General features: G+C 39.0%; 1 protein-coding gene across 1 annotated transcript in view; it reads right to left on the bottom strand.

The window, feature by feature from the left end:
• Positions 1–26,197, bottom strand: part of LOC128215315 (uncharacterized) — a 43,922-nt gene extending 17,725 nt beyond the window's left edge. Inside the window, exon 1 of the mRNA XM_052922014.1 lies at positions 25,279–26,197. Within this exon, the coding sequence (XP_052777974.1) occupies positions 25,279–26,197 (919 nt within the window). The remainder of the gene's footprint in view (positions 1–25,278) is intronic.
• Between the last annotated feature and the right edge of the window lie 935 nt (positions 26,198–27,132).

Raw genomic sequence — 27,132 nt, 5'->3', positions numbered from 1 at the left:
TCATGTTCGCATGTGTTTAATTGACCCGGTCTCTATGAGGTAACCCTAACCTCATCATGTTCGTATGTTTTTCAATGACCGTTTCTTTATAAGGTACTAACCTCATCATGTTCGCATGTGTTTCACCATCATGTTCGCATGTGTTTCACTGACCGTGTCTTTATAAGGTTGTACTAACCTCATCATGTTCGCATGTGTTTCACCATCATGTTCGCATGTGTTTCACTGACCGTGTCTTTATAAGGTTGCACTAACCTCATCATGTTCGCATGTGTTTCACCATCATGTGCGCATGTGTTTCACTGACCGTGTTTTTTAAGGTAACCCTAACATGTTTGAATAATTTATAAGTTATATGTTAAATGCAAATTTTGGATGACGTTATCTGCTCACTTATTTAGTCTTTGCCTAATGGTGACATTCTGTTGGTGTCATTAACCATATATATGTTTGACTTGTTACCATTCTGAATGCACAGTATGTAGTTTGTTGCAGTTATCAAAATCAACATTCGATAAGGAAAAATAGTTTTTCTATAGCTACGAACGGAGTCATAAACGACATCAGTGTAAATTGGGTCAAACCTGAAATGTATGATGAAATCGTTTAAAGACATGACAGATTTTTCAACTCGCCTATCGAGTTTGTCTACAACGATGAAATAAGTTTATTACGGCGATGGAATAACATTACAATACACCAATATCTATAGAAAACGTTATATTAAACCATTCAAACAGAACTGCATTTTTCATGCATTAGATCGCCAGATCAAACGCTATTTATAACGGATTGAATAATTCAGTGCAGTTCTATGACTCATAAATCAATTAACTGGGATGAAAGTTAGTGTCACCAAACCACAGATGAATGAGTAGTTTCCACTGAGCATTCAACAAATGGGACGAACATAGCACACATATACCGTTCTCTCATTGCTCCGTGTTACCTTTTAATGTTCATAGAAACTTTGTTCCTCTCAGTGCTTTTAAATTACCGTGCATTTGCGTGACCCTGCGAAGTTCCAATGCTAAAAACATTTTAATTGCCCAGCAAACAGATTAAACATTACACCATGTCACCTCTATACAATTATTTTCATACAGATATTGATTTTGTTCAACAACGTGAATATGGTGTTCCATTTGGGCTTCAGGTAAGAATTGTTGAGATTAGTATTATCTCATCCTTCGAAATTACAAACAAAGTCAGTATGACCTGAAGCGGTTAGGATAACACTAGTTGATTCATTTTTGGTTAGTTGTATTCTTCTTGAAAATATTGCACAAATGAAAAACATCTCTATACAACAGCAAAACATTCAATATGATAATGCGATGAAAGTAAATACAACAACGAAATGACAGTAAAAACAGCAACCCGATGACAGTAAATACAGCAACACGATGAGAGTAAATACAACAATACGATGACAGTAAAATCAGCAACCCGATGACAGTAAATACAGCAACACGATAACAGTAAATACAGCAACACGATGACAGTAAAAACAGCAACCCGATGACAGTAAATACAGCAACACGATGAGAGTAAATACAACAATACGATGACAGTAAAAACAGCAACCCGATGACAGTAAATACAGCAACACGATGACAGTAAATACAGCAACACGATGATAGTAAATACAGCAACACGATGATAGTAAATACAGCAACACGATGGCAGTAAATACAGCAACACGATGACAGTAAATACAGCAACACGATGATAGATTTACAGCAACACGATGATAGTAAATACAGCAACACGATGACAGTAAATACAGCAACACGATGATAGTAAATACAGCAACACGATGGCAGTAAATACAGCAACACGATGACAGTAAATACAGCAACATGATGACAGTAAATACAACAACACAATGACATTAAAAAAGCAACACAATGACAGTAAATACAACAACACGATGACACTAAATACAGCAACACAATGACTGTAAATACAGCAACACTATGGCCGTAAATACAACAACACGATGACAGTAAATACAGCAATACGATGATAGTAAATACAACAACACGATGATAGTAAATACAGCAACACGATGAAAATAGATACAGAAACACGATGACAGTAAATACAGCAACACAATGACAGTAACATAATGACAGTAAATACAGCAACACGATGACAGTAAATCAGCAACACGATGACAGTAAATACAGCAACACGATGGCAGTAAATATAACAACACGATGATAGTAAATACAGCAACCCGATGATAATAAATACAGCAACACGATGAAAATAAATACAGCAACACGATGACAGTTACACGGTGCCCGTAAATACAGCAACACGATGACAGTAAATACAGCAACACGATGCCAGTAACATAATGACAGTAAAAACAGCAACCCGATTACAGTAACATAATGACAGTAAATATAGCGACACGATGACAGTAGCATAATGTCAGTAAATACAGCGACACGATGACAGTAACGTTATGACAGTAAATACAGCTACGGGATGACCGTAAATACAGCAACACGATGACAGTAACATACTGACAGTTAATACAGCAACACGATGACAATAGCATAATGACAGTAAATACAGCAACACGATGACAGTAAATACAGCAACACGATGACAGTAAATACAGCAAGACGATGACAGTAAAAACAGCAACACGATGACAATCAATACAGCAACACGATGACAGCAACACGATAACAGTAACATAATAACAGTAAATACAGCGACACGATGACAGTAACATTATGACAGTAAATACAGCAACACGATGACAGTAAATACAGCAACGTGAGGACAGTAAATACAGCAACACGATGTCAGTAACATAATGACAGTAAATACAGCGACACGATGACAGTAACATAATGACAGTAAATACAGCAACACGATGACCGTAAATACAGCAACACGATGACAGTAAATACAGCAACACGATAACCGTAAATACAACAACACGATGACAGCAACACGATGACAGTAAATACAACAACACGATGGCAGTTAATACAGAAACACGATGACAGTCAATACAACAACACGATGACAGTAAATAGAGCAACGTGATGACCGTCAATACAGAAACACGATGACAGTAAATACAGCAACATGAGGACAGTAAATACAGCAACACGATGTCAGTAACATAATGACAGTAAATACAGCGACACGATGACAGTAACATAATGACAGTAAATACAGCAACACGATGACCGTAAATACAGCAACACGATGACAGCAACACGATGACAGTAAATACAGCAACACGATAACCGTAAATACAACAACACGATGACAGCAACACGATGACAGTAAATACAACAACACGATGGCAGTTAATACAGAAACACGATGACAGTCAATACAACAACACGATGACAGTAATTAGAGCAACGTGATGACCGTTAATACAGCAACACGATGATAGCAACATAATGACAGTTAATACAGCGACACGATGACAGTAACATAATGACAGTAAATACAGCAACGCGATGACCGCAAATACAGCAACACGATGACAATAACATTATGACAGTAAATACAGCAACGTGATGACCGTAAATACAGCAACACGATGACAGTAACATAATGACAGTAAAAACAGCAACACGATGACCGCAACACAATGACAGTAAATACAGCAACACGATGACAGTAAAATAATGACAGTAAAAACAGCAACACGTTGACCGTAACACAATGACAGTAAATACAGCAACACGATGACAGTAAAATAATGACAGTAAAAACAGCAACACGTTGACCGTAACACAATGACAGTAAATACATCAACACGATGACAGCAACACAATGACAGTAAATACAGCAACACGATGACAGTAAAATAATGACAGTAAAAACAGTAACACGTTGACCGTAACACAATGACAGTAAATACAGCAACACGTTGACCGTAACATAATGACAGTAAAAAACAGCAACACGTTGACCGTAACACAATGACAGTAAATACAGCAACACGATGACAGCAACACGATGACAATAACATAATGACAGTAAATACAGCAACACGTTGACCGTAACATAATGACAGTAAATACAACAAAACTATGCCAGTTAATACAATAACATGTCTGAGGAGGTTGGGAGTCTTTTATTTTTATTGCAGTGCAATTTCAGTAAAAAACAAGAAATGTCATTGATGCAAAGCACCAAAGGGCGCCATGAATCCGTTTGTAAAGTTAACAAATTCGTTGGAAAGGAATGACGAACGAAACAACAAATTCGTTGGAAAGGAATGACGAACGAAACAACAAATTCTTTGGAAACAACAAATTCGTTGGAAAGGAATGACGAACGAAACAACAAATTCGTTGGTAAGGAATGACGAACGAAACAACAAATTTGTTGGTAAGGAATGACGAACGAAACAATAAATTCGTTGGAATGAAATGACGAACGAAAGAACAAATTCGTTTGAAAGGAATGACGAACGAAACAAAAAATTCGTTAGAAAGGCATGACGAACAAAACAACAAATTCGTTGGCGAGGAATGACGAACGATTTTTTTAAATATCCTTTATCGGTTTCAATTGAACACCACGCGACGGCTCTCGTCCATGTGTACAATACGGTTTATAACTCGAAGGTAATCTTGACTCATGGCGCATGAATAAAGACTTTTGATTAATATAGATAGATGGATGGATGGATGGATGGATCGATGGATCGATGGAGATATATATATATATATATATATATATATATATATATATATATTTAGTTTGTAAAGAAATTTTAGAGACGGTACTAATTCAAATTCAAACTAACATATTACATACTGCAATATCGTAATAAGCCTGTACTGTTTATCTTCTATCTTATTTAAGGTTACTTTTAACAGTTGCATTCTTTTTAACAGTATTATTATGCTTTTATTGCAAACGGCGAAACAAAACCAAAGTTATTTAAGGTTAATTTCAACTTATATATATTTTATTTATTTTTTACGTTTAATCGTGCTCTATTGTATCGTTTTAAACACTGTACAAATAACAAATATCCATGATTATAAACTAAGGAAAAAAAGAAAAGAAAGAAACAAACATGCAAGTACATCACATATTCTCATTTGTATGCTTAAAAATTTAACTTAAATTCAAGTATAAATAATTTCAATGAAAATGTAGTTAAAGTAGAAAACGTTCTACAACTGTCCAATTACTTCTTTCCTTAACTGATAATTTTGTGTTATTATAAATATCCAAAGCTATCTAAGGCTATTATTAAATCCATGTACTGTTGGAACTAATTTTTTTTTCTTTTACAAAGGAATATGAATTTTTTAAATTCTAGGAACAATAAATCAAAACTAAATTTTTTTTTTCCAGACCTTAGCAAAACAAACCTACTATTTATGACAATATTTGGATCAATGGAATACATTTTTTTGTAAAATATGCTGTAGCAAAGGCTGTATTTTATTACAATCCCAAAAAAGATGGAGCAGAGTTTCTTCACTGCTTTCACAAAAAGAACATAGGTTATCGTCAACTAGTTTCATTTTATATAGCAACGACTTTGTTGGAAGTATTCTGTGAACTATTCTTGTTTGTAACCATTGAATATATGAATCTCTTGTGCAATAAAATACTTTCCATTTAATATTGATATTTTCATAAAACAACACCCACTTTTGTTGGCTAGTTGGTTTTTCAGTGTTTTTAATAAATGTGTTGTAAAGAAATCTATTGAGGTCCTGTTTTACCAATATAGGGTATAAAAAACAATTTATACATGGATTTTTGCAAAGAGCAAGGTCAATGTCTCTTAACATAATGTTCTTTTTCTTCATATATGAATCTATTGCAGATGTAAGTCCATTATAATGTAAAAAGTTCAATTTTTTGCCAACAATCAATTCTAAAGCACTTAGATCATACATTTTACCATTTAGATCGAATAAGTCTTTTACGCAGTGTAACTCATTAATAAATAATGCATGCATAAATACATAGTTTCCATTTTTAAAGTTATGGTTATAGAATAAAGGCATGTGCAAAAATTGTTTTACAGTGTCTATACATATTTTATCTATATATAACATATATGCTTTTACAACATCTTTCCAAAATACATTTGACAATTTTTGGCAAATATTTCCACAATACATTTTACCAAATTTAAACATCTTATCAACATCAAATAAACTCTCCATCACTTTAAAACATTTACTTTCATTATGTACTATATACTTTTTAAGCCATTTTACTATTAAACTATACATATAACTCGCTACATCTATCATTTTAATACCACCTAGTGTAAAGTCTTTCACAAATACGGTACTTTTTATCTTAGGTTTTCCACCCCATACAAACTCAGAGAATAAATCATTGAGTTGTTTCATAAAAGCGTTTGGTGGATTAGGTAAGCTGATAAATAAGTGTGTAAACAGTGGTAATAGAATTGTCTTTCCAATATTCAATGCTATTCTTCACTTTCAACAGTTTTTCATGAAAATTAAGGTTACACATTTTGTTAATATCTACATCAAAATGTACACCCAGTAGTTTAAATCTAGTATCACCCCATGACAACTTAAATTTTGTTTTAATAGATCTGGCAGAATATTTTTGAGTTCCAATCCAAACCAACTTTGTCTTATCAAAAGTTACTTTTAGACATGAAAATTGTGAAAATCTATATAACTCATCTATGACTGTTTTCACCGTTTTCTCTGTACCATCTAATAATAAAGTTGTATCGTCCGCAAATAAAGAAATCTTGTTTTCCACTCCATCAATACATTTACCTTTTATGTCTTCACAATGTCTTATCTTTATAGAAAGGATTTCTGCACATAAAATAAATAAATATGGAGATATTGGATCTCCCTGTCGACAACCTCTACCTATCTTAAAAAAATCTGACAAGTATCCATTTAATTGAACAGCAACTTCAGTATTATATAGAAACATTTTAATCCAGCTTTTAAAAGTATCACCAAACTTAAAAAAATGCTAAAGTTTTCTCAATAAAATTAAAGGATATAGAATCAAATGCCTTTTCAAAGTCAATCAGCATAATGAGTCCAGGAATGTTCTTATCATCACACAATTTCATTACATCATACAATAACCTAGTGTTTTCACTCATATTACGACCTTTAACAAATCCTGTTTGGTCTTTGGAAACTAAAACATCTAATACAGTTTTCAATCTATTTGCTATGCTACCTGAAGCTATCTTATAAACGACGTTAAGCAAAGTAATAGGTCTCCAATTTTTCAAGAATTGTTTAGGTTTATTTTCCTTTGGAATACACACAATCGTACCTAACTTTATATTTCTAGAAAACGAATTGCACTTAAAGGCATGGTTTATTGCTCTAACAACAAAATTGCCAATATTTTTCCAAAACATTTTATAAAAATTTACTGTAAATCCATCGCTTCCCGGACTTTTATCATTTTTCATAACTTTTAAAGTATTTGATACTTCATCATATGTCAGAAGGCCCTCTAAGGAGTCTATCTGATGTTTGTTTAATACATTATAAACACATTTATCTGATTCTTTTTGAAGATCAAGATCAATAGATTCCCTTTCACTGTAAAGATTTTCATAAAATTTGTAAGACTCTTTCAGAATTTCATCTTGTTCATAAATAAAAGAACCATCATCTTTTTCAATAAATTGTATGTGTTTATCAGCAATAGTTTTCTTTTCTAAATTGCAAAAATATGAGGTAGTCTTTTCGCCAGTCTGCTCTAGATCTAATAACAAAGCCCTTAAGCGTATTGCTTCTTAGTTCATTTAACTCAGACTCTAGAATTAATAACTGTTCTTTATTATCTTCCGTCATATTACTTTGTAATTTTAAAATATCATTTAGCAATATTTGTTCTTGTTGATTTCTTTTTTTAGACTTGTAGCTACCAAATGATATAGTTTTACCTCTAATTTCCATTAACAAAGTTTCTAAAAATAGTTCATCGTTAATTACAAACTGTATTTCAGACCTATCCATTTCTATCACAGCATCACTATCATATACAGGAATACAATATTGTAAAATTTACATCATCAATCTTTTTTTTAATACATTCTAAATATTCAGTATCTAATAAAAGTGAGTTATTCAATTTCCAAAGGCCTTTACCATGCTTGGCTGCAGAAAAAACATAACTCTAAAGTAATAATTGAATGATCCGACTTATAACACATATCTGTTTCACATTTTCTAACAAGATTTATCATATAATTTGATATCAAAAATAAGTCAAGTCTTCCCTGCTGAAAAGGGTTTAGTCTTCTCCAAGTGTAAGTTTTATTCTCTTCGTGTAACTCTCTATATGGATCTAGTATGTTTCTTTCATAAATTATACTTAATAATCTTTTCCTGGCTTTAACATTATGGTGAATCGTTCTATAGTTTTTATAGTCTAACTCTGGGTTAAGCACTAAGTTATAGTCCCCACAAATAATATACCTATCAATATTACTCAGTTTATCTATTTCATTGAAAATCATATTAAAAAATCCGGACAATCTGTATTTGGTGCGTATATATTAGCTAACAAGAAAGACATATCATTATACAAAATTTCTATCAACAGAAAATTTCCATTATTGTCTTTAACTACACTGTTAATTTTAATGTCTAAATTATTTCGAAATAATATAGCAACTCCCCTAGCATTTGTTTTCCCATGGCTGTAAAAACATTCACCATTCCATTCTGAATATATTGATTTCTCAAGTTCATAAGTGAAATGAGTTTCTTGAGTACAGACTATATCAAACTTTTTTTCTCTAAGTAAATTAAATATGTCAAGGCGCTTTTTTGTATTTTTTAAACCTCTACAGTTGTAAGATCATACATACAAATTAGACACAAGAAAAAAGTTGATGCATAGCATCAAGTCGGCGCAATGAAATTAGAAGAAAAACGTGCATGCAGATAACCAAAAATGGTTATTATTTCAATGATAATATTTTGTTTTATGTTGGGTGTACATATGCTCGAAGGACATTATGGTTAATAATATTGTTACAATAGTTTAAGCCCGGAATTAACGATATTCTGTTTTTTCCCAAGCTAATCCTCCGGTTAAAACTAAATTATAATAACAAAAATATTAGGGATGCAAACAAATATTCGAATATTCGATCGAACGTCTTATACATAGATTTCAATAGCATGAAATTCACCTTTTATTTGTACCGGCATGTTATGTTAATTCCTTGCTTTATATTTTGTATAAGTTTTTGTAAAACATTTCACTCATTATGATATGATGTATAGAACGGGGATAAAAGCACTTTACATCAAAGGGGAATTATCTGGAGTTCATTCCTTCGAATGAAATTTTCAAAACAAACAATTAAGCTCAAGATTAATTTTTCAAAACTCGTCATTTTTGCTGTCACCAACGGAGATTGCGGTTTACAAACATAAAGGATATTTTAAAAGTACCGTGTAACCTTCATCTATTTGATATCAATCGGAACACCTCGGCCTGTATCTTTTTCGGAGATGGCCGAGTTGTTATGATTGAGTTGGTATTTAAAATCAAAATTTTCAAAATGATAAGCAGGGCTGTTATAATTTAAGGTTTCATTATCAATAAAAGTGTAAAGTTTTATAAAACAAACTAACCTTCATATTTTATCATGCAACGTGAAAACTATTGAAAGCATTGTTCTGCAATTTATGAACTAGTCCCTAAGTTGGAATATTTCTAAAGTAATATCAAATATAGTCGGCGCCCTTCTGGGCGCCGAATAATAATGAGTATTACATATGATATCTAAATAACTATAAAATAAAAATATCCATAGTATTTGTAACTACATTTAAACATGATGTCAACTTATATTTACAGTAAAATAGAATCGTACTTTTAACGGAATGGTGCACTATAAAAATACATTTACTGTTGTTTATGATAGAATCAAGTCGTGGCTTTAACTGTGTTACGTTTTATTTGCATTTTGTTTGTTATCGCCTGTCGTTGTGAAACTATTTAGTATATTATAAAGGGGTGTTTCTGCCGTGTAGTCAACCATATCGTACAAGAACGCCGATCTCGAACTGTTGTCTGCTACGCTTCTCTTTAATTAAATTTTATCGTCATGTTTTAAAGATAAATTCACAATAACGGGAAATGCTGATGAAAAGGTATTATAAAATTGTTTGTGTGTTTTCTTCAAGCGTGCTAAAAAGAACGACACACATTTTAATTTATTTCTTTACAATGTTCTTGTCGTGTTTCAAAAATGTAATTATGGATGTCCGGCCCAAATTTCTTGAAACTTCTTAAGTCCCTTATAACAGGATTAAACTGAGCTCTATATTTTGCATTATATTTACTCCTTTTAGAGTTTTTAGACTTCAAATAGGAGTTATCTGTATGATTATTACAACACACCATATATCATTTATCAAAATAATGTACAAAGTATGTGGGTCTCCGACATCGACCACCATAAATATTCCAAATAGTCCTTTTCTCAAAGCTATATAGTTTCAGTCAGATGTTTTATAAAATAGGTTTGATCACACCACTGTTAGATAGTCTAAAACCTGTTGTTGTTTTCTTATTCTTTTATTGCAAGCGTCACTGATATCCCGATCAATCGATACGTTTTTTATCACAACCAACTCCTCAGTGTATATAACTGTTTTCGTCTTTTACGATTTCGCGGCCTAGTGCCCATTGTTGGCGATTATTTCCTATTACGTTTGGAGGATTTGGGCCTGGTGAGGCCATATTGTTTGGGTTGGAAGTGATATGATGTGTAGAGAAAAATATGTAAAAAATATGTACCGAAAACATTATTACAAACAAGCCTTTTTGGCCTAAAAAAATCTGTCCACGTCCGATTTCAGTTAAAATAAAGAATAATCAAAATAATTAATATCTATTCCTATAATGAATTTTCAGTCATTCCCCTTTTACATTGTAGTAATCATCAATCAATGCCCTTTCAAGTGATACCAACACTATATGGAGTCACCAGGCATCAACACGGAACATTATGACCGATGGCGAGATCAAAACAAACTTAAGTTGAAAACTACAGATACATTAACGTTTGACCGGGCGTCGACCATTTAGAAGTCAGTTGGGTTAAGATGCGTATTTCTTGGAAAATGGCATGCATCGTTCCATTACACGCCCATGAGTTTTTATTATTGAGACGAAAGAGCTTTGTTATTCTTTTATTGGATGACATGCCAGGAAAGGAATCAAAATTGTATCTGTCTATTCCTGTATTCTCCAATTTCAGTTTATGTCTGTGAGGTTGTGTTTTGGAAGAATCCACAAGATCATTTAATCCTGTTGCTACACATGTAAGTTAGCTAGCTTGGTCTGCAAAGCTCATATTGTATAGCATCGATTTAAATTTTACCAAGCGATTGTCATTTTTTATGCAATTAAGGTATTTATAATTTAGTACATAATAAAAACAATTTAATAAAACTGTCTTATGCACCATGCCATCTAATGAAATAGATTTCCTGTCGCAGTATCCAGCTACACGCGTACACAGACGAAGCCAGACTGACAATCATTCAGACATACCAGCAGACGCAGTATCCAGCTACACGCGAACACAGACGAAGCCAGACTGACAATCATTCAGACATACCAGCAGACGCAGTATCCAGCTACACGCGAACACAGACGAAGCCAGACTGACAAGCATTCAGACATACCAGCAGACGCAATATCCAGCTACACGCGTACACAGACGAAGCCAGACTGACAAGCCTTCAGACATACCAGCAGACGCAGTATCCAGCTACACGCGAACACAGACGAAGCCAGACTGACAAGTATTCAGACATACCAGCAGACGCAGTATCCAGCTACACGCGAACACAGACGAAGCCAGACTGACAAGCATTCAGACATACCAGCAGACGCAGTATCCAGCTACACGCGAACACAGACGAAGCCAGACTGACAAGCCTTCAGACATACCAGCAGACGCAGTATCCAGCTACACGCGAACACAGACGAAGCCAGACTGACAAGCATTCAGACATACCAGCAGACGCAGTATCCAGCTACACGCGAACACAGACGAAGCCAGACTGACAAGCCTTCAGACATACCAGCAGACGCAGTATCCAGCTGCACGCGAACACAGACGAAGCCAGACTGACAATCATTCAGACATACCAGCAGACGCAGTATCCAGCTGCACGCGTACACAGACGAAGCCAGACTGACAAGCCTTTAGACATACCAGCAGACGCAGTATCCAGCTGCACGCGTGCACAGACGAAGCCAGACTTGTCTGACAAGCCTTCAGACATACCAGCAGACTTGCAACCGATACCATTTCTGTTTTAACGCTCTATTTATATACCGTGAAATTCTGGCTCACACATCGACTATTGATCTGCCCTTGATGACTGGCATTCTACCTTCGATGAATGAAATTTCTCCATCGTAGTGATGTAAGGAGTATGAACATTTATGTAGAACTGCACGATGATTTTGTTGTTGTTATTTACAATAAAATATGAAAATTGTAAACGTGAATTGTCAATTCCACGTGAATACACTACTTGTTCTTTGGTCCCAAGGCATATAAGAGAACGATGATGTCAATAACTCGGTCTTGTTTTTGCGATAGTAGTCGTATTACGATAAATAACACTTTCGAACTTTATATTCAGAGAAACTTTCAACTATACAGCAGTATACATACAAATCGACAAAGGTGAAAGTGTCACGGTCGGTTAAATTTTTTTTAAATATATAATAAAAGACATTACATGGGTTGTTCAAATTTTATTTTGTCGTTAATTTTATATTGTAAATTTATCTATATAATTTCAAGTCACTTGCTACAATAATGATTCAGCACTCACGGAATAACTGCTATTGTTGATTGTGGAACAATTCTAACAGCAAACTCAATGAGAACACTTCCGACCATAACATGTAGCACACATGTGTGATCATGGTTGTTACAGTTCAGGTCAACATTTCTTAATCTTGTGAAACGAAGAATCCAACAACAGGTCAATGTATTTGATAAAAGAAAATAAAGCAAATTTTCTTGATTATTTCTAAGTTAAGCATTTGTGATTTATATCAAGCAAGCGATCATGACTTTACTAACCATCAACATATCCGAGGGACCATAGAGACAATGATCATGAGTTTAACAACATGTCTCATGTTACTTTACAGCAAATGGTCAAGGAAGATCAACATTTCTGATATATCAATGAAGCGAACGGTTACGAAAAAATCCGCATTTCTGATGTAAAACAAAATATCATTATTTTCTAGATATCGACACTACTGGTGTTACTATAAAACAAATGTTCATGGATTTGCAAATATAAACATTGCTGGAGTTACAATGAAACAAACGATCATTAATTTGCTTAATATTAACATTTCTAAAGTAACAATAAAGCAAACGATTATAAATAGAATACATATATAACACATGTTATGTTATGTTATGTTATAAATCTGCCCACTGTTAACAATAAAGCAAAAGATCATTAATTTGCCCAATGTAAACAAATCTGATTTTACAATTATAAAGCTGCCCAATGTTAACAAAAAAGCAAACGGCCATGAATTTGTCCAATGTTAACACTTCAGATTTAACAGTAAAGCAAATGGCATTGAATTTGTCCAATGTTAACACTTCTGATTTAACAGTAAAGCAAACGGCCATGCATTTGTCCAACGTTAAAACATCTGATTTAACAATAAAGCAAACGGCCATGAATTTGTCCAATGTTAACACATCTGATTTAACAATTAAGCAAACGGCCATAGATTTGTCCAATGTTCACACTTCTGATTCAACAACAAAGCAATCGGCCATGGAATTGTACAATGTTTAAACCTCTGATGTAACAATTAAGCATTGGCAACGATAAACATTTCTGATATAAGTGAGCGTTACAATTAGGGTCATATCCTTGTCGCTATGCATATGAATGAGTATTAATATCAAAGGTTAACACTTCTTATACAAAATAAAGCAAATGATATTAAATCTGCCGAATACCAACTTTTTTTATAAAAAAAATGAATCAAATGGCCACATGTTTAATGAAACAATGATCATGAACTTGTCAAACGTCAACATAATTGATAAATCAATGATTCCAACGATCATTAATTTGCCACATGAAGTTAAGCTGTGACTGGATGAGTGGGTTGTACGTACTGAACGTGAGGGTTGTACGCACTGTACGTGATGGTTGTACGTACTAGACGTGAGGGTTGTACGTACTGGACATGAGGGTTGTACGTACTGGACGTGAGGGTTGTACGTACTAGACGTGAGGGTTGTACGTACTGGACGTGAGGGTTGTACGTACTAGACGTGAGGGTTGTACGTACTGGACGTGAGGGTTGTACGTACTAGACGTGAGGGTTGTACGTACTGGACGTGAGGGTTGTACGTACTAGACGTGAGGGTTGTACGTACTGGACGTGAGGGTTGTACGTACTAGACGTGAGGGTTGTACGTACTGGACATGAGGGTTGTACGTACTAGACGTGAGGGTTGTACGTACTGGACGTGAGGGTTGTAAGTACTGTACGTGAGGGTTGTACGTACTGGACGTGAGGGTTGTACGTACTGTACGTGAGGGTTGTACGTACTGGACGTGAGGGTTGTAAGTACTGTACGTGAGGGTTGTACGTACTGTACGTGAGGGTTGTACGTACTGTACGTGATGGTTGTACGTACTGGACGTGAGGGATGTACGTACTGTACGTGAGGGTTGTACGTACTGGACGTGAGGGTTGTACGTACTGGACGTGAGGGTTGTACGTACTGGACGTGAGGGTTGTACGTACTATACGTGAGGGTTGTACGTACTAGACGTGAGGGTTGTACGTACTGGACGTGAGGGTTGTACGTACTGTACGTGAGGGTTGTACGTACTGGACGTGAGGGTTGTACGTACTGTACGTGAGGGTTGTACGTACTGTACGTGAGGGTTGTATGTACTGAACATGAGGGTTGTACGTACTGGACGTGAGGGTTGTACGTACTGGACGTGAGGGTTGTACGTACTGTACGTGAGGGTTGTACGTACTGTACGTGTGGGTTGTACGTACTGTACGTGAGGGTTGTACGCACTGTACGTGTGGGTTGCACGTACTGTACGTGAGGGTTGTACGTACTGGACGTGAGGGTTGTACGTACTGTACGTGTGGGTTGTACGTACTGGACGTGAGGGTTGTACGTACTGGACGTGTGGGTTGTACGTACTGGACGTGAGGGTTGTACGTACTGGACGTGAGGCTTGTACGTACTGTACGTGAGAGTTGTACGTACTGTGCGCGAGGGTTGTACGTACTGGACGTGTGGGTTGTACGTACTGGACATGAGGGTTGTATGTACAGGACGTGAGGGTTGTACGTACTGGACATGAGGGTTGTACGTACTAGACGTGAGGGTTGTACGTACTAGACGTGAGGGTTGTACGTACTGTACGTGAGGGTTGTACGTTCTGGACATGAGGGTTGTACGCAATGTACGTTAGGGTTGTACGTTCTGGACATGAGGGTTGTACGTTCTGTACGTGAGGGTTGTACGCACTGGACGTGAGGGTTGTACGTACTGGACATGAGGGTTTTACGCACTGGACGGGAGGGTTGTACGCACTGGACATGAGTGTTGTACGCACTGTACGTGAGGGTTGTACGTACTGGACGTGTAGGTTTTAGGTACTGTACGTGAGGGTTGTACGTACTGGACGTGTAGGTTGTACGTTCTGGATGTGAGGGTTGTACGTACTAGATGTGAGGGCTGTACGTACTGTACGTGTGAGCTGTACGTACTGTACGTGTGGGCTGTACGTACTGTACGTGAGGGTTGTACGTACTGTACGCGATGGGTGTACATACTGTACATGTGGGCTGTACGTACTGGACGTGTGGGTTGTACGTACTGTACGTGAGGGTTGTACGTACTGGACGTGTGGGTTGTACGTACTGGACGAGAGGGTTGTACGTACTGTACATGTGGGTTGTACGTACTGGACGTGAGGGTTGTACGTACTGGATGTGTGGGTTGTACGTACTGGACGAAAGGGTTGTACGTACTGGACGTGAGGGTTGTACGTACTGTACGTGAAGGTTGTACGTACTGTGCGTGAGGGTTGTACGTACTGGACATGTGGGTTGTACGTACTGGACATGAGGGTTGTACGTACTGGATTAGAGGGTTGTACGTACTGGACATGAGGGTTGTACGTACTGGACACACCTGGCCCAGCATTGACTTGTGTGACAGACACACTTGGCCCATCATTGACTTGTGTTACAGACACACTTTGCCCAGCATTAGGTTGTGTGACAGACACACTGTGCCCAACAACGACTTGTGTGACAGACACACCTGGCCCAACAGCGACTTTTGTGACAGGCACATTTGGCCCAACAGCGACTTGTGTAGCAGACACACCTGGCCCAGCATTGACCTGTGTAACAGACACACTTGGAACAACAGCGACTTGTGTGACAGACACACTTTGTCCAACAGCGACTTGTGTGACAGGCACACTTGGCCCAACAACGACTTGTGTGACAGACACACTTGGCCCAACAACGACTTATGTGACAGGCACACTTGGCCCAACAACGACTTGTGAACAGCGACTTGTGTAACAGACACACTTGGCCGAACAGCGGCTTGTGTGACGGACACACTTGTCCCAACAACGACTTGTGTAACAGACACACTTGGCCCAACAATGAATTGTGTCACAGACACACTTGGCCCCACAACGACTTGTGTTACAGACACACTTGGCCCAGCATTGACCTGTGTAACATACATACTTAACCCAACAACGACTTATGTGACAGACACACTTGGCCCAACAACGACTTGTGTGACAGACACACACTTGTGTGCCAAACACACTTGGCCCAACAACGACTTGTGTGCCAAACACACTTGGCCCAACAACGACTTGTGTGACAGACACACTTGGCCTTAAAACGACTTTTGTAACAGATACACTTGACCCAACAACGACTTGTGTAACAGACTCATTTGGCCCATCATTGACTTGTGTAACAGACACACTTGGCCCAGCAGCGACTTTTGTAACAGACACACTTGGCCCAGCAGCGATTTGTGTAACAGACACACTTGGCCCAGCATTTGACTTGTGTAACAGACACACTTGACCCAACAACGACTTGTGTAACACACACACTTGACGCAACAACGACTTGTGTAACAGACACACTTGGCCCAGCATTTGACTTGTGTAACATACACACTTGACTCAACAACGACTTGTGTAACAGACACACTTGATCCAACAACGACTTATGTGACAGACACACTTGGCCCAACAACGACTTGTGTGACAGACACACTTGGCCCTACAACGACTTGTGTAACAGACACACTTGGCCCAGCATTGACTTGTGTAACAGACACACTTGGCCCAACAACGACTTGTGTAACACACACACTTGGCCCAACAACGACTTGTGTAACACACACACTTGGCCCAACAACGACTTGTGTTACACAAACACTTGTCCCAGCATTGACTTGTGTAACAGACACACTTGATCCAACAACGACTTATGTGACAGACACACACTTGTGTGACAAACACCCTTGGCCCAACAACGACTTGTGTGACAGACACACCTGGCCCAAAAACGCATTTTGTAACAGACACAATTGGCCCAACAACGACTTGTGTAACAGACATACTTGGCCCAACAATGAATTGTGTAACAGACACACTTGGTCCAACAATGACTTATTTTGGAATCAGGTTTGCCGAATAGTTTGATGAAACTAATCACCTTATCAAACTCCGGTAATAAAACAAAAGCGGGCTCTTTAAGTTGCATAGACTGCCCCTTGATTCATTTAAATTGGTGTAGTAAAAGAAAAGTTATCTGTGTTTTAAGTGTTCATTTTCAGCAAAATGTTGCCTTCTGGCGAAGCATATATGACGTAATTTATCACGTGGTATACACACACTGAACAATATCGTAAATTCAAATACATACACAATGTGGTATATTCTTATACACGGGCAGTGTGGTATATTCTAATACACAGACCATGTGGTGTTTTGAAATACACAGAAAATTCGTTATATTAAAATAAATACAGACCAAGTGGTTTATTCTAATACACAGGCAAAGGGGTATATTCTCATACACAGACACTGTGGTATATTATATTACACAAATAATGTGGCATACCAGGTCACGACCTCTAAACGCCAGCTCCACTACTTTACGGTGGTGCAAAGAAAAAGAGCTGTCGACACTTCCGTGGTGGAGCTGTGCCTTATGTTTACATGAACAAACGTGAGTATGATTTATATTTTATTTGATAATTTCATTTAACGGACATATTTCGAAAATCGGGGAATGTGGTACCGTGTAAGAACACTTCTACTGTAGGCTGGTTACTTTTTCGTTTCAATATTGTGTAAACTGTGGTGTCAGGAGCTTTTCTCCCGAATCGGACTTGTGCATATTTTGAGATCAGATTGCATAGCAAGTACATTTCGGTGCTTACACACCCCATAAGAGCATTCTCACGTATGCAAACATAACTGTTATGTATAGTACCTATGCCGGAACACAACAAAACTGATAAGCACTTCTTAAAAAGGAAAAATGCACATATTTATAAAAGTGGTGGCTCTGTTGCCCTAGTGGTGGCGCTATCGAGTATGTTTTGCGCTTGAAGTAATATTTAAAGTAAACGCTTTTGGAATGAATACAAAAGATGCTATGTTTATCATTCATTAAACATTATGCTGGTTATGCATACTACTTGTGGAAACAAAACTCTATTTCGAAAACAAATCGCTAGGTGCTGTTAATTTTACCATATAGCTATAAGTCTCTATCATGTGGGTCCGGTTATGAGAGAGGTATTCTTGCATACCGGACGTGTGTTTCCGGTCATTTGACCAGTGCTGGAAAAACGCATCTTACACCACCATGTAAGATGAGTTATGCGCAACAACGCGCTACTTCTTATTTCTTTTATTGTATGGTTTATGTAAAGTACATTATTTCATTTCAATAAAGCGCAATCAATTATATAAGTATGCAATTAATTAAAATAGATAATGAATAATCGTAAAAACGCGATTTAAATAGTTACTATTTGACATCAATAGTGATTTACAATTACTGCGCTTTATAACGTCAGTAAACAACGTCGCACGCGCTTTTTGGTAAAATGTACAAAAGTGCGTTTTCTACCACAATTCTTCCACAAATTGATAATTTTAGATATGCAAGAAAAAAATTCAATCATGTTTTTTCCGGTCCGGATCGAAAAATCCGTCCTTCGGTCACGCTGCAAACCTCGTTACCGGCTTACGCGCGTGCACTCGGGTCGGATTTTTCTATCCGTACCGGACACACATGATAGATACTTATAGTAATATGGTAAAAATAACAGCACCTAGCCGTTTGTTTTCGAAATAGTTTTCAGTAAGGTTAAGGTAGTTCGCGTAGAGTTTTGTTTCCGCAAGAAGTATGCATAACCAGCATATTGTTCAATGAATGATAAACATAGCAACTGTTGTATTCATTCCAAAAGCGTTAACTTTTTATATTACTTCAAGCGCAAAACGTACTCGATAGCGCCACCACTAGGGCAACAGCGCCACCACTTTTATAAATATGTGCATTTTTCCTTTTTAAGAAGTGCTTATCAGTTTTGTTGTGTTCCGGCATAGGTACTATACATAACAGTTATGTTTGCATGCGTGAGAATGTTCTTACGGGGTGTGTAAGCACCGAAATGTACTTGCTATGCAATCTGATCTCAAAATATGCACAAGTCCGATTCGGGAGAAGAGCTCCTGACACCACAGTTTACACAATATTGAAACGAAATAGTATCCGGCCTATAGTAGAAATGTTCTTACACGGTACCACATTCCCCGATTTTCGAAATATGTCCGTTAAATGAAATTATCAAATAAAATATAAATCATACTCACGTTTGTTCATGTAAACATAAGGCACAGCTCCACCACGGAAGTGTCGACAGCTCTTTTTCTTTGCACCACCGTAAAGTGGTGGAGCTGGCGTTTAGAGGCCGTGCAGGTATGAATTGTTCACAGATGATGTCGTATATTCTAATACAGACAATGTGGTATATTCTAATACACAGGCGATGTGGTATATTCTTATACACAGACAATGTAGTATATTCTTATACACAGACAATGTGGTATATTCATTTTTAAATGGGGTGACATCGGCATGCCATGTCTAACCAGAATACGCGACAATCTCACATCTTGTCGTCATAAATAGGAACTATATTCTGAAAATTCAACATTAAATAATAGCTTTCATACGACATTTTTTTCCAGATTAATGTATATATACTGGCTGGGGTGAGAAAATAAACAGAGTGTGATACGTCTGCTGGGAATTGTCGATCAATGGTATATTTTGTAGCCCGCCGCGGTGACTCATCGCCTGGATCTAACAATAGAACTCCGAGATACGAAATTGATTTGTCGCAGACGACTTTGTGGACACATTATACTGAGCTAAAAAGGTATGAAATACAGGAGCTAACATTTCCCTTTTACAAAAATTTATATTGCAATTACGTTACCAGAAAGCAGACGATAGTTTCTCAAAAAATGCATCATCGCAACACTCCTGTACTTATAGATTAGGTAAATTTCTACAATCAGTAGAGGTGAAAAGGTAGATGACTAAAAATGTCCGCGTAGGAACAGCTTAACTTAAATCATAACAACGGATGACGATCTATCGATCATAACATTGCCGATTTAGTGGTCTTATAGGATGGAGCAATAATTACTGTTGACCAATCAAATTGCTTAAATTTGCAAAAACTATCCAAAATATATTAACATGTTGATATCTTATAGAGTTTTATACTCTTTTGTCACGTGTGAAAATAGTGTTGCGTTATCCACTTTTAATTTGCCGTACGTGTGAAATGAAAGTGTAGTACTAATGGTAATGGAATACTTTAACACGCATCTACTCGTGTATCGAACACCATGTTAATAAAGTTAATGAGTCTTTTAGCAAACATTTAAAAGAACCTTCATTTCCTTAAATATTTGTCCATTAATACTCTATTGTTATCTATGGTAATTCAACTGATACTCATTACCAGTACAGGCAGCGGCAAACGTAACCAACAAGTGTGAACATTACCAATACTGGCAGCGGCAAACGTAACCAACAAGTGTGATCATTACCGATACTGGCAGCGGCAAATTTAAACAACAAGTGTGATCATTACCAGTACAGGCAGCGGCAAACGTAACCAACAAGTATGAACATTGCCAATACTGGCAGCGGCAAACGTAACCAACAAGTGTGATCATTACCAATACTGGCAGCGGCAAATTTAACCAACAAGTGTGATCATTACCAGCACAGGCAGCGGCAAACGTAACCAACAAGTGGGATCATTACCAGCACAGGCATTGGCAAACGTAACCAACAAGTGGGATCATTACCAGTACTTGCAGCGGCAAACGTAACCAACAAGTGGGATCATTACCTGTACTTGCAGCGGCAAATGTAACCAACAAGTGGGATCATTACCAGTACTGGCAGCGGCAAACGTAACCAATAAGTGGGATCATTACCAGTACTGGTAGCGGCAAACGTAACCAACACGTGTGATCATAACAAGTACTGGCAGCGGCAAACTTAACCAACAAGTGTGATTATTACCATTACTGGCAGCGGCAAACTTAACCAACAAGTGTGATCATTACCAGTACTGGCAGCGACAAACGTAACAAACGAGTGTGATCTTTACCAGTACTGGCAGCGGCAAACTTAACCAACAAGTGTGAACATTACCAGTACTGGCAGCGGCAAACTTAACCAACAAGTGTGATCATTACCATTACTGGCAGCGGCAAACTTAACCAACAAGTGGAAACATTATCAGAACTGGCAGCGGCAAATTAAACCAACAAGTGTAATCATTACCAGTACAGGCAGCGGCAAACGTAACAAATAAACGGGAACACAAACAGTACTGGCATTGGCAAACGTAACCAACAGGTTGGAACATTAACAGTACTGGCAGCGGCAAACGTAACCAACGAGTTGGAACATTTACAGTACTGGCAGCGGCAAACGTAACCAACAACCGAGGACATTACCAGTACTTGCAGCGGCACACGTAATCAACAAGCGGGAACATTACCAGTACCGGCAACGGCACACGTAATCAACAAACGGGAACATTGCCAGTACTGGCAGCGGCACACGTAATCAGCAAGCGAGTACATTACCAGTACTGACAGCGGCACACGTAATCAGCAAGCGGGAACATTACCAGTATTGGCAGCGGCACACGTAATCAACACACGAAGCCAACAAGTGGGAACATTAATAGCACACGTACACAACAGGCGAAGATATTAACAGTACCTATAGAAGCACACGCACTCAACAAGCCGCCACATTAGCAGTCTAGACAACACCAAATGTTATCAACAAGCAAGAACGTTACAAGTACTGGCAACAGTACACGCACTCAATAAACGAGAACATAGCCATTTGTTACAGTCGCATTAATACTCAACAAGAGAACAATGCCAGTAGTGGCAGTACCAGATGTATTCATCAAGGGAGAACAATACAAGTTTTTACAGCAGTACATGCACTCAACATGCGTCAACATTACAAGAACTGGCAGCAGAAAACGCGCTCAACAAGCGGGAATATTACCAGTAGTAGCAGTAGCACATTAACTCAACAAATGGCAGCATTACTAGTACATTACCAGCAGCAGCAGCACAGACACTCAACAAGCGGCAACATACCATTACTTACAAAGGCACACGCACGCAAAAAACGAGGTCATTACTAGTCTTGAAAGCAGCACAGACACTCAACCAGCGAGGTCATTACCAGTACTAGCAGCAGCACAGACACTCAGCCAACGAGGTCATTACCAGTACTTGCAGCAGCACGGGGTCCCCCAACCAGCGAGGTCGTTACCAGTACTGGCAGCAGCACAGACACTCAACCAGCAAGGTCATTACCAGTACTGGCAGCAGCACAGACACTCAACCAGCGAGGTCATTACCAGTACTGGCAGCAGCACAGACACTCAACCAGCGAGGTCATTACCAGTACTGGCAGCAGCACAGACACTCAACCAGCGAGGTCATTACCAGTACTGGCAGCAGCACAGACACTCAACCAGCGAGGTCATTACCAGTACTAGCAGCAGCACAGACACTCAACCAGCGAGGTCATTACCAGTACTAGCAGCAGCACAGCCACTCAACCAGCGAGGTCATTATCAGTACTGGCAGCAGCACAGACACTCAATCAGCGAGGTCATTACTGTCACAGACAGCAGCACAGACACTAAACGTGCGAGGTCATTACCAGTACTGGCAGCAGCACAGACACTCAACGAGCGATTCATTACCACTACTGGCAGCAGCACAGAGACTCAAACAGCGATGTCATTACCGGTACTTAGAGCAGCACATACACTCAACCAGCGAGATCATTACCAGTACTAGCAGCAGCACAGACACTCAACCAGCGAGGTCATTATCAGTACTGGCAGCAGCACAGACACTCAATCAGCGAGGTCATTACTGTCACAGACAGCAGCACAGACACTAAACGTGCGAGGTCATTACCAGTACTGGCAGCAGCACAGACACTCAACGAGCGATTCATTACCACTACTGGCAGCAGCACAGAGACTCAAACAGCGAGGTCATTACCGGTACTTACAGCAGCACATACACTCAAACAACGAGGTCATTACCAGAACTGGCAGCAGCACAGACACTCAACCAGCGAGGTCATTGCCAGTACTGGCAGCAGCACGGGGTCCCCCAACCAGCGAGGTCATTGCCAGTACTGGCAGCAGCACGGGGTCCCCCAACCAGCGAGGTCATTGCCAGTACTGGCAGCAGCACGGGGTCCCCCAACCAGCGAGGTCATTGCCAGTACTGGCAGCAGCACGGGGTCCCCCAACCAGCGAGGTCATTACCAGAACTGGTAGCAGCACAGACACTCAACCAGCGAGGTCATTACCAGTACTGGCAGCAGCACGGGGTCCCCCAACCAGCGAGGTCATTACCAGTACTGGCAGCAGCACGGGGTCCCCCAACCAGCGAGGTCATTACCAGTACTGAAAGCAGCACGGGGTCCCCCAATCAGCGAGGTCATTACCAGTACTGGCAGCAGCACAGACACTCAAACCATTTATGTCATTACCAGTTCTGACAGCAGCACAGATACCCAACCAGCGAAGTCATTACCAGTAGTGGCAGCAGCACAGACACTCAACCAGCGAGGTCATTACCAGTACTAGCAGCAACACAGACACTCAACCAGCGAGGTCATTACCAGTACTAGCAGCAGCAAAGACACTCAACCAGCGAGGTCATTATCAGTACTAGCAGCAGCACAGACACTCAACCAGCGAGGTCATTACCAGTACTAGCAGCAGCACAGACTCTCAACCAGCGAGGTCATTACCAGTACTAGCAGCAGCACAGACACTCAACCAGCGAGGACATTAGCAGTACTAGCAGCAGCATAGAGACTCAACCAGCGAGGTCATTACCAGTACTGGCAGCAGCACAGACAGTCAACCAGCGAGGTCATTACCAGTACTGGCAGCAGCACAGACACTCAACCAACGAGGTCTATGGCAGCAGCACAGACACTCAACCAGCGAGTTCATTACCAGTACTGGCAGCAGCACAGACACTCAAGTCAAATTTCTGTGAAAAGTGTCATACCAATTCACGTTGCATAATGAAAGTGCAGAAATTGGCGTTTCTTTGAAGTTTTCTTGTTAGATTTTTGCCTTTATTAATAATGTATGTCTAAAAAGCAGTGTTTCTATTTTATAATATACATGTGTACTTAAAAACACCAAGTAACCCTCATAACAGATCACATAACGGTCAAGATCACATTAATTTTAAGGTCATAATACATTGGCAAACTAGCTCTTCAAATCCAATATTATGTTTATTCTGCAATTGCTCTGCATGCTTAATGAAATTTCTATCACATGTGATTGTTTAAAAATTCATACCGGTTGATATAAATGCCAGAATTATGTTTGCAAAAGCTTACACCGTCGACGTTAAACCACCCTCTCGTAGGTTAGATAATGGCTAAGGCCGTATGTTGATTTGGTGTGTGGTTTGGTCACTCGGCCGCAATGCCACAATGCCATGAAACATCCTGCCAAAAAACAAATAAACAATATTTTAACTTTACCCGGTTTATCCCTAGAGGTTAGCTGCTGTTGTAGGCGATTCTGCTCTTGTTGGAGCTCATGTGAGAGAGTGTTAAACTTTCGTAGTAGCAGCTGCAACTCGCTGCTACTGCTCGATGAGATCTGTTTTGGCACGGCGTACACCGGTTCGTCATCGCTTATCGCCCCCGCGTATGTCTCGTAGTCGGAGGCGAACCCTCGAGGGTCCACCGCCGAGAGAGCGCCACTATGACTCGTGTATAGCACCTCTGAGTCCGAGTTGTAACACTCCGGTGAGCGAGGTCTAGGAGCCTTGCCGCCGCCGTACTTTGCTTTGGAATGTATCATTTCCCTGAAAGCTCCTTGGTATCTTTGTCGGTGGGCAGAGTCGGTATAGCCGGCTCTATATCCCACACCGTAGTCCGACTGAGATTGGTACGTGTCGCTGTTTGTTCCACGATCACTGTCCGAACTGTAGTATCGAGGCCGACTACTTGGCGTCTGCCCTAGAGTACTGCCTTTGGAAGGTGATCTTTGGTTACTAGATATATTCTTTTGATCTCGGGGGAAAATACGTCCATAGTCGCGTTCCATTGAATCACTCGAAGGAATGTGATAAGTGGGGAGCGAGGAAGGTGCAAGGTAGCCATAAGGGTCTTCAAGGGGGCCAATAGAGGCACTGTAACCTCTATGACCTGAGTAATGGTCCCTACTGTCCCTGTCGCCTGAATCAATACTGCGAGGTAAAGAGCCTTCACTGGAGTGATCACTATTATTATCTTCTCCAGTAATGAGTTTTGCTTCTGCTTTATGGGGTGATATGAAAATACTTGCGTATTGAGAGTTAGTTCGCTCTTGACGAGATACCCGTCTATTAGGGTAATCACTGTTTGTATCAGCTGCTAATCCGCCTTCGAATAAATTGGGTATCTTTTCTGTCATTTCTAGTTGAGTATCGGAAGAAGCTCTTACGTGGCCCTTTTTTAAAACTACAACTGGAGGTGACTCTTTTTCTGTTATTGCTAATGAGGGACATGATGCATTTTTCTTGTTACAATTTTTCTTCGACCTTATTTTAAGAAGTAACTTCCTAGGTATGGACATCAGTATCACAACATCGTCTAGCGACATTCTACTAACCTCTACACTATTCACAGATATAATTTCATCTCCTATATGAAGTAATCCATTACTCTCCGCCACCGTTCCCGCTTGTATCCGTGAAATAAATACTCCCTCATTTCTATCCGACCCATTCCCTTCACGTATATAAAATCCTAGAGTTTGGCCAGGATTTTTGAATATTTCCACCGTTTGAATCACTGACGAATTTTCCATTTCTATTGATTTTATACCCATTTCCGGAGCACCATTTCTACCGGAAGTTCTATTTTTAGCACCATTCCCAGATTGATATTGACCATCGCTACCTGATTCCTCCTGGGAAATCCCACATGAGTCTATCGTCTGCGATACAGCCACTGTTTGTGCGCGTTCCTTTGAGTAAGTTGTGTGCTTTAAGGGCCTGCTCTCCGCACTCTGCGACCTTCTGCTGCTGGATCTCGTGTGGTAGTGACGGTGCCTTCCTACCTCTATACCGCCAGGCCCTTGTGCCATCGACTCGTCCTTCTGAAATGTAGATAGTCGATGTTAGCTCGACAGAGAAGCAGAATTAAATTAATCACGCGTTTCGATCAATACCGCGCAACTAAAACAGACTCTGTTTTCCATCCAAGTTATTAAGGTGCTTTACACCGAGTTACGGTGGTACTACTATCGGTGAGAATGAGAGAATCAATATCGATTCTAGCTCTCCTACTCCTTTTCTAACTATGTGCAAATTTAGATAATAAGAAAGAACTCTGCCAAACAACATA

The sequence above is a fragment of the Mya arenaria genome, chromosome 13 (genome assembly GCF_026914265.1).
Source record: "Mya arenaria isolate MELC-2E11 chromosome 13, ASM2691426v1".
Taxonomy (NCBI): domain Eukaryota; kingdom Metazoa; phylum Mollusca; class Bivalvia; order Myida; family Myidae; genus Mya; species Mya arenaria.
Note: the sequence above shows the minus strand (reverse complement) of the source record. Positions and strands in the feature narration are given on the sequence as shown.